The sequence below is a fragment of the Bemisia tabaci genome, chromosome 2 (assembly GCF_918797505.1).
Source record: "Bemisia tabaci chromosome 2, PGI_BMITA_v3".
Classification (NCBI taxonomy): domain Eukaryota; kingdom Metazoa; phylum Arthropoda; class Insecta; order Hemiptera; family Aleyrodidae; genus Bemisia; species Bemisia tabaci.
In genome coordinates, this window is record NC_092794.1 from 57346286 (window position 1) to 57358562 (window position 12277).

Consider the following 12277-nt stretch of genomic DNA (forward strand, 5'->3'; position numbering starts at 1 on the left):
CTCCTTACTCCGTAACGTTTAATACATTTATTTTCTGTATAATTACTGATTCATTTACCAATTTCAATTTGACCTTTTACCTCTTGTCAAATTCAGTCACGGGTCGGAAAATTCTTCACCTTTGTGTAGCTTAATCTCCTCAGATGGAAATTAATTTTCTGGCCTTCTCCAATTTTATCAATTCCATGTCCATTTGTTTCGTTACTTTTACTGAGAGCATGATCGTATGAATTTTCTGAACCTAAATCTAGAATCTTTACCCAAAGTGACACTCTTGCTACCCTCTTGTTCCCTGCTTCCTAACTTTATCCTCTTTTCTATTCATTATGGTAACTACTAAACCACCGGTCTGTCTCTTGCTTTGAATCCATTCCTTCACTTTGTCAATGCCCTCCAGCTTTTTACCTTTCTTCATAGATTTTTTTTCTCCCTCCTTAAACTCTAAGTATTTTATTTTTTATAACCCTCGAAACACCATCTTCCAGTAAAAAAGTTCTTTTATTTCATCAGGTCCAATTTTAATTTCCTCCTGCACGTGTTATTTTGATCGTCCCATTAGAACTGCTGACTTATAAACATTTTTTGACCAGAAAATTCTTCTAATGGAATTTTCTTTCTTCTCTTTCCAGAATCATTATCTTATATTATTATCATGTATTGAACAAGTTGACCAGGATTTTAGCGGCAGTCAATCTTTAAAGCCTAAAATTCTATCTGAACTTAGATACATAAATTTTTCATATTTAATATCATTAAGGCTACCAAATGGTGGTTCAGATAAACTCATCAGCAGATCTAATACAGTGTACCCTTTATTTATATCGATCAAAAGAATTTTCATTTTTCTCAGAGATGTTTTACTAAAATGTATCCCGAATTTTGCCAAAAAAAATTTCAAACGAAATGTAAAAAAAGAAAAAATTGCAGTCCCTTCCCTCTCTTCCCAAGGATAATAGAGCCATAATAATTTATCCATAATATGAAAATATCACTCATTTAATTTTTTTTCGCCAAAGGTTTCCTATCTTTCTTCTTATCTTAAAGATCCGTTAATTGTTAAATTATTTATTTTTTACAAACTGCATTTCTTTGCTCTAAATGTAGCTTTAAGATTGTCTATTCACCAGCCATTTACAGGGTCATTTTAATCAATTAAACCTACTTATTGTCCCACAGAGCGATCAAGAAGAAGTTAGCCATGTCATCAAGGGTGATCAGCTGGAAAAATCTGTACGCGCCTCTGTTTTGGGAAAGATTGAATGGTTCGAGAATGACAGGGTTTCAATTGAAACGGTGAGTACTATTAATCCCAAAATTTCGAGTGATTCGTTTGGAAATGTCTGAGCTGCTTGATTCTGTCATGTAATGCCTTTTTCCATTGAGCCTCTTAGTTCTTAGTTTTAAGTTGAGATTTTTATGTCTGACTATAAAAATAGTTTTACTAATTTTTCCAAGCTGAAAGATCTGCCAAATTCTCATGTAAAGGAAAAGTCATGAATGCTTAAAATTTCAAAAGCAGAAACCCCAATTTCAATACAAGGTATGTAAATAAGTTTGACTTAATCATGTCCGAAGTTGAACATAGTTTTACTGAAACAAATTCATGATCTTTTTGGCATTCTAAGAAATCAGAAACTGCAATTTAAAGTTCACAGTACCTCTTAAAAATTCATAGAAATATTTTTCACGATAGTCATTTGCCTGATTAACTTTCCTCTCATCTTTTCATCCTTCATCAACTAAAACGGGTTCTTTTATGTTAATTGTTTAGGTTAGTGGCATTGTTGTCTGCGTCAAGGGCAAATACGGTGCAGCCAAAATATCGAAAGTGTTTGGCGTCAAAATCGGAGCTGATCCTCGTCGAGGTTTCATTTTGACTCCTGGCATTGATAACAGTCAAAGAACAACTGTCATCCGAGGCACTTCTATCGGTGATATACCAACAACGTACACTATCTTTGGACTGGAATCAAATGAAATGCCTGTCATTGGTAAGATATCTCTTTTCATTCTATATTTTCACTCAGATATAAGTATTTTTTGCCCTTAAATGCCCTCTCTTTTTTAACTCATCCCTCATGCCATGATGGAAAGTACTCCTCTTTCTTGTCTGAAACTAATTTTTTGTGTTTTTTTTTTCTTCTTCTAGGAACATACGTGGATCCACGTATTGTGCCCGGATTTTCGTACAGAGTACGTCATGCTGGTACAAAGCGTTACCTTTTCGGTGGACAAGCCTTACCTCTTCTCAGCGTTGGTATCGGCTATGGCAAACGTATCACTTTTGCCCCAAATCCCAATAGCATTAACAGTAACAGTAACTACTTTTGGTCTGACACTCATCCAGATGGTCTTGGATTTGAACCACGCGCAATCAGTTGCGGTATGAAATTTGACATTCATTCCTCTGGAAACTTCATTGGCCATGCCTCAGTTTCCAGGACTGATGCTCCACAAGAAGAAATTAAGCAAGAAGTGGTAAGTTCAATCACCTTTGCTCAGAAGAGTTAATAAGATGGTATCTTTCTTAAAGTCAAGTTTTTGTAGATTTCTCTCCGGGCAAACCTGATTTCCAGCAAATTATGAATAAATGCTTGTAGATGCAGTAAATTTAAAAATACACAGAACAGACTTTGAAAATTATGCACTTTGGAGTACATTTTAGACACCCCTGATGTGCTCAACATGATTTTGTAATATTTTACCTTATAAAGCTTACTCATGACTGTGTTTCTTATGAGCAATGAATCAATTCACAGAGACGACATTGACAATTCCTTCAAAATGCTGACAAAGATTCTATGACTCTTTTGTGAACGAATGTTGTGTGGGCTAAGTAGTTCAAAATCGAATCCCCTCAATTTTTTCACTTTCTTACAGAAGCAAGCATTTTCAAGTTCAGTGTAATTTTTTGTTTTTTTCCCCCCTGTAAAAAATGTAAGTTTTACCGGGGGAGGGGGGGGGGGATGATTACACTGAGCAAATTTTTTGCTCTTTTCAGTTTCTCTGGGGCTAAATGATTTAAAGCTTATTAATCACTCTCGCTGTCAATCATGCTTCGGCAGAAGTCACTTAGAAGGATCTCCAAGTATATTTTTGATAACAAGCTGTGAACAATTTTTTATTATCAATATTATATTGTAGCCTCAAAGCCCTTCCAATTTTTAAAATTTTTTTTTCTGATTCAGATCCATGACGAGAACGGCAAAACAACTATCGTCAAGCACATACACGTCGATGTTACATGTGATGTAGTGCTTGATGCAGATGTCAATCAACCCACCGAAGATTCTCACTCTCAAGCGATCCGAGTTTCAGGCACAGCCGTTGTTGTGAAGACCCCCGGAGCCAGTCTAGCAAAACTAGTCCGTGTCGAAAACATAGGTCTCAATTCCAAAATCAACGTTCTCTTCCTAATTGAAGGCTCCAAACTTGTGTTCTATCCTGTGCCTTAGTTGTTGACTGTGGAAAAGGCACAGGTACGTTTCCTTATTTTTGAGACTGAAAACTTACTCACTTCCTACCAGTCCTGATCTGTGAAATCAGAGAATCAGTCCAATCATAAGTATTAAATCTTATCCTCAGAATCACTGTAAAGATGGTTCACCTTATTGAATCCAATTTTATAATAATTTTCCGCCATGATCGTCTGGAAGTCTTATGAAAGTGCTTTGGATTTGGGCTGAAGAATGCTGAGTACTGAACTGAAATTGGTACCATCGTATTATCACTAGCCATGATAATGAGTCTTACAATGGTTATGATTATAGCAAGTATGGATGGTGGGAAACCTATCCATTTCTGATCATACCAGAAAGTCTCTTAGTTTGCAATTTTGATTAGTTCATTCATTCTTCGCAACAAACATTTTTAAAATATTTATTTACCTTTTTTAGTTCTTCTAATTCAGATTACGATGTTTGTCTGCTGGTCATCTCATGCTATGAGGTTCATCTTCTCTCTTTTTTTTCTAATTTTTTTTCCAGAAAATTCAAATTTGTATTTATTGTTATAATTTTATAATAATGTATTACAATTTTTTTAATTATTTATCTGAGTCGTGCTGTATTTATTACCTCATTTTAAGTTTATTTTTTCTGTATCTGTTTTAGCATTCCATAAGATATTTTACATTTTATTAATCATAATGCCGACTAATGTATTTATTTTGTTAATACAAAGTAATTAAATATTTTTGTGTTATTATAAAAATTCTACCCTTTTTTTAGATAACCTATCCTCTTCTCTCGATACATATTGAATCGGTCTTTCACGAAAAGACTGAAGCCCCAAAAAAATTGGAAATTGAGTTATTGATGGTTTGATTGGTGGAGTTATTGCTGATTTACCTAATAGAGAAAAGACAGAAGGTGGTGGCAAGGCAGCCATCTTGAAGATTGGCTGTGAAGTGCGCTGTTCAAAAAAAAGTATATTTCATTATGGAACATGTATAACGACCTACATCACCACTGAATCTAACATTAAAAGTCATATGATCGAACATTAGTTACCATGCCTCTCCAATTTCTGCGTTTTTGCCGCACAGGACGTAATTTAACATGGATATTCCTTCACAACGGGACGAGTCAAGATAAAAGATGTTATTACATGAAATATATTTTTTTAACTTGCAAATTATTTTCAGTTACAGTCGAACATTGATATAAAAACATATTGAAACATAAAAAGTCCATAGTTACGAATTTCAAGAACCAAAATAAGTTGGAGCCTCACAACCTTTCTCACTCCTCTTTAAATTTGAAAGAGATCTCAGTTTCTCCGCGATACCATTAACCAATTTGAAGGGCGGACTCAGCTGTGACATAAAAAAGTACATTTCTTCTCTTGCCACCACCTTCTGTGTTTACTCGATGGATATACCTTGCAGCAAGGTAAGAGTGAAATAACTTATTTTTTAAGCCCTAAAAAAGCACTTGAAAATCCAGTCTTTCTGAAAGAGACTGGAACACCAAGAGCAACGTAAGGGTTGAAAGTTTCAAGGGAAAAACATTACAATAGGAATTTCAAATTTCCATACAAACATGATATTTTATTATTCATTATTTACAAACAGAGCTAGTACATAATTACAAATTACGCAATAGTAAAATTATTTTGAATTCACAAAATCTCTCTTCCCCAAGTAACTCATACGTACAACATAGGCTAATGTTGAATTGAAAAACAGTGAAACCATGATGAAATACTGGAAGTGAAAATACTTAGATACCGGCTGGGAAAAACTTGGAGCTTGTCTGATTCTTTGGATGGTGTTTTTCCTTTTCATTATGAGGTAGCTCAAGTTACCCACTGCCATAGGCCTTGCTCATTGATTAAATACTTTAACAGTAAACTCTCTTTGATAAGGATGTTAATCTTTGAAACAACGGACAGCTCAACTCGTTTTTAGACAAATAACAGTCCTAATAGGGATGTCAATGATGGATCAGAATATTTTTAATTAAAGAAGAAATTTTATTTCTCGGACCCTCAAATGAGAGAAGTACTTTAAATTATCACTTCTACCCTAAAACAAATAGGAAAGTTGATGGTGAGAATAAAAATGCCAGTTTGATAAATTAGGCTTCGAGAAGTTAAGACCAGGACAGCGGTATTAAGCATCAGCATTTTCTTAACATTCATTTTTGACAAAAATTCCTTAGAAAACCATTAGTCTCCCTTACTTCGAAATTATTCATACATATTTTTTTATTGTAGCTCAAATCATTGAAGATTATTCAGTTCTGGATGAATTGGATTTCATTTTGCAATAAGGAATCACTATTTCTGGCCCATTTTAGAAAGGACATACATGCCATTGGTTTCCCTATGCAGATATGTGCTTTAATGGGAGAGCCAGAGATAGTGGTTCCTTAATGCAAAATGTAATCCAATTAGTCTAACGTAAGTTCAACCTTAAGATCCAATCACAATCAAACTCGAAAAAAATTGTGAGATTTTTTCAGGATTTTCCAGTTGAAAATGTTCCACTACTGACTCGAGGCCACTAAGTTCAGACCCTTTTGGAAGAAAACTATCGCTTTTGAGAGTTTGTCACTAAAAGCAAAATTTCCCTATTTAAGAAGTCGAGCTCCTCCAATTTTCAATTTTCAAACTAGAGGGCAAATTTTAATCGATAAATTCCTATGAAGTAGCTAAAAGTTGTTGACTATAAGACTCTGAAGGAGTCAATTTTGCATGTAGAGTTTGATTATGACTGATTGAAATTGCATTTATTAAGCTCGTGCCGAGTAGGGGCTGCTTTAAATTTTAACGTTTGGAAAGTAGAGAGGAAGGGAAGACGAGAAAAGGCAACTTTAGACTTTGTTCCAAAGCTGCTCTTTTAACAGTAAGATATTCAGAGTCATTAATTATTTTACATTGCCTATGTACAATTCTAATTGGATGTATTTGCGGAGAGAATTCACCCTGAATCAAACCACCCTGCCAGATGGGTTCTTCAGCATAAATGTATCCTGCTGAAAAAGTTGGAAAAATTTGATATCTGAACTTTGAAGATAATGTCAATGATAACAGCTAGAATAAAATCCTTAAGTAATCTCTACAAGCAACATTTGAATCAACATGATCAAAGTCAGACCTTGACTGCTAACACTTTACATCAGTGTATTCCGAAAGGAAAAGAAAAAAAAAAACAAGAATAAATAAATTAACTTAGAAAATTAAAGTTAATCCTAGTATTAAGATACAGGGTATCCAGATTGAGAGTATATTTACAGCAGCCTTTCATAATTTAATGTTTTATCAAGGTGCTTGGAACCCTGCAGAAAGTTGGCCTTTCTGACTTAACAGTTGAAGAGTAAACAGAACTACTAGGATCACTGAAAACCTTTCTGAATTTAAGAAGGGCAAAAAAGGCCAACTAATGGGGGGTTCTTCAACTGACAAAAAAAAATTGAACTAAGGGATAAAAAAATAGAAGAAAACACTGATCAAAGAGACAACCCATCCGTGGGGCATTGTGTATCTGAGAACAATTGAACCGCGTTCAGCAGAAAGGGACCGAGCCACATCAGCTACTGCCAAATTTAACTAGGCAATTTAATTTTTTACAGGAGAATATTTGTGCATGTTCCTTCAAAAATTTTAAAGAATTTCCTTCGTACTATGCAGAAAATTCACTGAAATTTGCACAACAATCTGCACAACCGTTTTTATGTAAAAAGCTAAATTGCTCGATTAAATTTGGCAATAGCTGATGTGGCTTGGTTCCTTTGTGCTGAACGCCGTCCATTTGAGACTAAAACATTTTTGACTTATGTGTTTCTTTGCACAACTGGCTTGTAGATTTGAGTGTACTGGCATGCTTGGAAGCATTTAATTTTCTATTTCGCCCTTACATATCAAATCTATGCAATTCAATATTAAGTGATCAGAGACGCCTTTTTTCTACACAACACATTCAAGACGTTAGCAAAGGGACAACAAAGATGAAAGAATGTGGGAAGCAGACAAGAGAGCTGCTTGGTTTTAGCACAAATGGACCAAGTTCAACAGTAAGGAACCAAATCTCATTATCGAGATGAATGAGTTATGAGTGGTTTTAAATTCTTTCAGTGCTTCTCATTATCTTACCAAAAAAAAAATCAAGCTTATGAATAGTGTGTGCTATTCCAAAAATAGATCGATCACTTTTCTCCACATAAAGGTTAATTTTAGACTTCACTTCTCTATTGTAACATAATGTTACTTGGTTCTTATCTGGTTAATTCAATCATATGTACCTACCTACTACAAAATCATCAGCTGTATTGAACAAAGTTACAGCCTATCCATTATAAGACCTCATTGGCTCTGTTGAAAAAAGAGAGAGCAATGAATGTGTTGAAATGAATGAAAAAAATGGCTCCTTATTACCCTCCACCCTTTCTTCACCACCCAATCGCTACCCATCTCCTCTTTTCTGTGGGCAATAAGTTCCTAAGTTATTTTTGCACACACCAAAAACCATTGCCTGCTATTTTTTACGGTTGGAGTTTCAGTACACAGGTAAGAAAGGACAAGTTTCTGGATTCATTTTTAATTTAACATGTTAGTTGCCAGCAACCGGTTTTTTGGTGGGTATTTACCTTAATGCCACAAAATGTATAGAAAAACACACCTCATTTCAAATAGTGGTGTTTTATGATGGAAAAGTGAAAAGAACAATACTTGCTCCCTCTATCAGACATATTATTTACAAATTCACTCGAATCGACACAAAGAAAACACGCTCCGAATAGCACAGCAGACGGAGAGGACTCCAATGTGCAATTCCTGGTCCTAATTTCCGATGTCTGGCCCTTGCAGAACACATCATTACAGTGAGGCACAGTGAACTTGTTAAAGAAGTTAACAACTTGATGGCTGGTGGTTACAATTTAAAGTTTTTAAATAATCAAAACACGTTCCTTCCAACAGGAGTAGCACAATGGCAATACAATTAGCCGTAGATTAGAATCAACAGAAAAAACTTGCAAATCATCAAACCAATTTATCTGCACATATTGGAGTTGCTGCATGTGCGTGCTTTACAGGGAAATGAAGCTAATTTTCTTCAAATCAAACGATAATTTCTATTGTGTACAATCATGCATTGGATAGGATATCAGACACACTTCATTAAAATACTGGTTTTGCCTTCAATTCGAAGTCAAAAGAACAGATTTGTCGCACATTCTAGTGATCTACTCCCGAGAGCAATGAAAAAAGAAGTGGAAAAAAACTGTTGCATTAAAACCAAAAACAATGGCTCGTAGAATTGACCGTTGGAATAATTATATTTCTCTGCCTGCAAAAGTTGGATACAATTTAGTGATTCATGAGGGCAGTTTTCTGCGATAGACACCGAACATGAAAAATGTGCGAACCAGTGTAATGGGTCCATTTTTGATAACACGTTTCCTGCCAAGTTAGTTATACAGACCATTAAATAGGTGTGTGCCACAAGCCAAAACGATCAGGCAACTGGTTCCTTCCGCAAAGTGTCTTCATTAGGGTGGCCCTTATTTTGGACTTTTTGGAATTTAATGAGCAGCACCCCCTAGATTGGTTCTATTTGATGTAAAAACACTGTAAAAAAAATTTGAGACCTTTAGGTCAAGGGTAAATGGTGCCGAAAACAGGGGAAAGATGCAGCGCGTAAAACTGAAGAAGCGCATTTTTACGCTTTTCGCCGATTTGACTGCCGTTTTTAAGGGAGTTGTAGATGCTCAACACCCATTATTGATGGTGTTTCTAACACAACTTTTTGCGTAGATTTAGGATATTTTAACAGAATTGGCCTCAGGTAATTACCTACCCCCTTACGGTAGGCTAAAGTGGCCCCAAAACGTCATCTAAGCTCCCGAAATCGCTTTTTTTCCGAAGTTTGGCGCTTGTTACGGGCAAATGCAAAGGCTTCAAGAACTATAATTTTCTTGTATGTGGTACAACTTATTCCGTAGATTAAGTATTTTTTAACAGAATTGGCCTCAGGTAATTACCTACCCCCCTTACGGTAGGCTAAAGTGGCCCCAAAACGTCATTTAAGCTCCCGAAATCGCTTTTTTCCGAAGTTCGGCGCTTGTTACGGGCAAATGCAAAGGCTTCAAGAACTATAATTTTCTTGTATGTGATACAACTTATTCCGTAGATTAAGTATATTTTAACATGTTTGACCTCAGGCAATTACCCCTCCCCCCTCCCCCGCCCTGCGCACAGTAGGTTGAGGGGGCACTGAAACGCGATTCAAGCTCCTGGAATCAGATTATTTCAAAGTTAAGCGCTCGTTACTTGCAATTTAAAAGACTGGAAGAAGCATAATGTTCCTCCACGTATAAAATAACTTTCAAATGCACAAATTTTAAGAAAAATACTGAGGAAGGGTGTAAAAAAAACTTACAATGACTTTGGTTAGTCCGCTCTACAGTTTCTTCCGTAATGTTGATGTTTTAACATTGGGAAAAGCTTTCCGATAATCGCTAACAACCTGAAGAATCCTTTGCCGCTCTTCGTCCGATTTCGTGAGTTTCTGGCTGTACTCTTCAAACAATTTAACGCCGCGTTCGGCTGTGTCGTTGACAACCTTGATTTTTTTCACAATTTCGCGATTTTTCAGGTACTGAGGATTTTCTAGCCATGTTGATGGATCTTCTTTAACAAAACTAAACTAACAAACAAAAATAAAACTACAATCAGCAGAAGACATTTCAGGAAAAGATGTTTCCAATTTTATTTCTTGTTTGTCATCTAAATTGTTTGAGCGATTCCATCTTTCGTCAAACTTTCTTAAAGAAGATCCATCAACATGGCTAGAAAATCCTCAGTACCTGAAAAATCGCGAAATTGTGAAAAAAATCAAGGTTGTCAACGACACAGCCGAACGCGGCGTTAAATTGTTTGAAGAGTACAGCCAGAAACTCACGAAATCGGACGCAGAGCGGCAAAGGATTCTTCAGGTTGTTAGCGATTATCGGAAAGCTTTTCCCAATGTTAAAACATCAACATTACGGAAGAAACTGTAGAGCGGACTAACCAAAGTCATTGTAAGTTTTTTTTACACCCTTCCTCAGTATTTTTCTTAAAATTTGTGCATTTGAAAGTTATTTTATACGTGGAGGAACATTATGCTTCTTCCAGTCTTTTAAATTGCAAGTAACGAGCGCTTAACTTTGAAATAATCTGATTCCAGGAGCTTGAATCGCGTTTCAGTGCCCCCTCAACCTACTGTGCGCAGGGCGGGGGAGGGGGGAGGGGTAATTGCCTGAGGTCAAACATGTTAAAATATACTTAATCTACGGAATAAGTTGTATCACATACAAGAAAATTATAGTTCTTGAAGCCTTTGCATTTGCCCGTAACAAGCGCCGAACTTCGGAAAAAAGCGATTTCGGGAGCTTAAATGACGTTTAGGGGTCACTTTAGCCTACCGTAAGGGGGGTAGGTAATTACCTGAGGCCAATTCTGTTAAAAAATACTTAATCTACGGAATAAGTTGTACCACATACAAGAAAATTGTAGTTCTTGAAGCCTTTGCATTTGCCCGTAACAAGCGCCGAACTTCGGAAAAAAGCGATTTTGGGAGCTTAAATGACGTTTTGGGGCCACTTTAGCCTACCGTAAGGGGGGTAGGTAATTACCTGAGGCCAATTCTGTTAAAAAATACTTAATCTACGGAATAAGTTGTACCACATACAAGAAAATTATAGTTCTTGAAGCCTTTGCATTTGCCCGTAACAAGCGCCAAACTTCGGAAAAAAGCGATTTCGGGAGCTTAGATGACGTTTTGGGGCCACTTTAGCCTACCGTAAGGGGGGTAGGTAATTACCTGAGGCCAATTCTGTTAAAATATCCTAAATCTACGCAAAAAGTTGTGTTAGAAACACCATCAATAATGGGTGTTGAGCATCTACAACTCCCTTAAAAACGGCAGTCAAATCGGCGAAAAGCGTAAAAATGCGCTTCTTCAGTTTTACGCGCTGCATCTTTCCCCTGTTTTCGGCACCATTTACCCTTGACCTAAAGGTCTCAAATTTTTTTTACAGTGTTTTTACATCAAATAGAACCAATCTAGGGGGTGCTGCTCATTAAATTCCAAAAAGTCCAAAATAAGGGCCACCCTAGTCTTCATCCTGCTGCCAAGTAATAAGAAGGTTACAGACACGCCAACCAATTTACTGAACACCGAGTATGTAATAAGAGTGGAATTTCAAAATACTTCTCACAACTCAGTGAGTTCTTGTAATAGAGGCTTTAAAATTAGGCCTGTTTCTTGCTAGTTTCTTGGCTAGCTGGAAACACGTATGCAAAGTCACATTGGCAGGAAATGTGTTGTCAGGAACTTTAAGCACAAACAGTATTTTAGCAAAGAGACACTAGACAGTGACTGATATCTTGCTGTTTGTTCATATTAGCTGAAGATCCATCTTACAAGAGAGAGATTCTACAAAGGACAGATCAGTTGAATTATAAACATGAAAAATGAAGGTTTTTATACTTTCTGGCTGATAAGATATGCCTCTTCGATTTGAACAAAATTAATGTATAGTTTTGACAGGAGGAACTGGAAAATTTTTCGTTTTGAAGTTGTCTCTTAAAATTATTCAGTCCATTTGTACAGGTTAAAACGAGTGGAGCATGTGATTCCATTATCTGGACCAACACTAGCCAAGAATACACTCAAATTCTTTCGAATTTGCAGGAGACATACTGCAGAAATCTGGTTGCGGACATTTTACGATAGAAATATTGCAGCTACTGGACAAAGTACAGTGAAGGCTGCAATCGTTATTAGTCA

The 12277-nt window shown here is 36.2% G+C and overlaps 1 protein-coding gene across 2 annotated transcripts in view; it reads left to right on the forward strand.

The window, feature by feature from the left end:
* The window catches only part of LOC109030073 (uncharacterized), a 46039-nt gene extending 41827 nt beyond the window's left edge, over nucleotides 1-4212 (forward strand). For both annotated transcript variants that reach the window (XM_019040838.2, XM_019040839.2), the window contains 4 exons: nucleotides 1177-1293; nucleotides 1772-1991; nucleotides 2150-2478; nucleotides 3189-4212. In XM_019040838.2, the coding sequence (XP_018896383.2) occupies nucleotides 1177-1293; nucleotides 1772-1991; nucleotides 2150-2478; nucleotides 3189-3455 (933 nt within the window). In that variant the 3' untranslated portion in view covers nucleotides 3456-4212. The remainder of the gene's footprint in view (nucleotides 1-1176; nucleotides 1294-1771; nucleotides 1992-2149; nucleotides 2479-3188) is intronic.
* Nucleotides 4213-12277: the final 8065 nt, after the last annotated feature.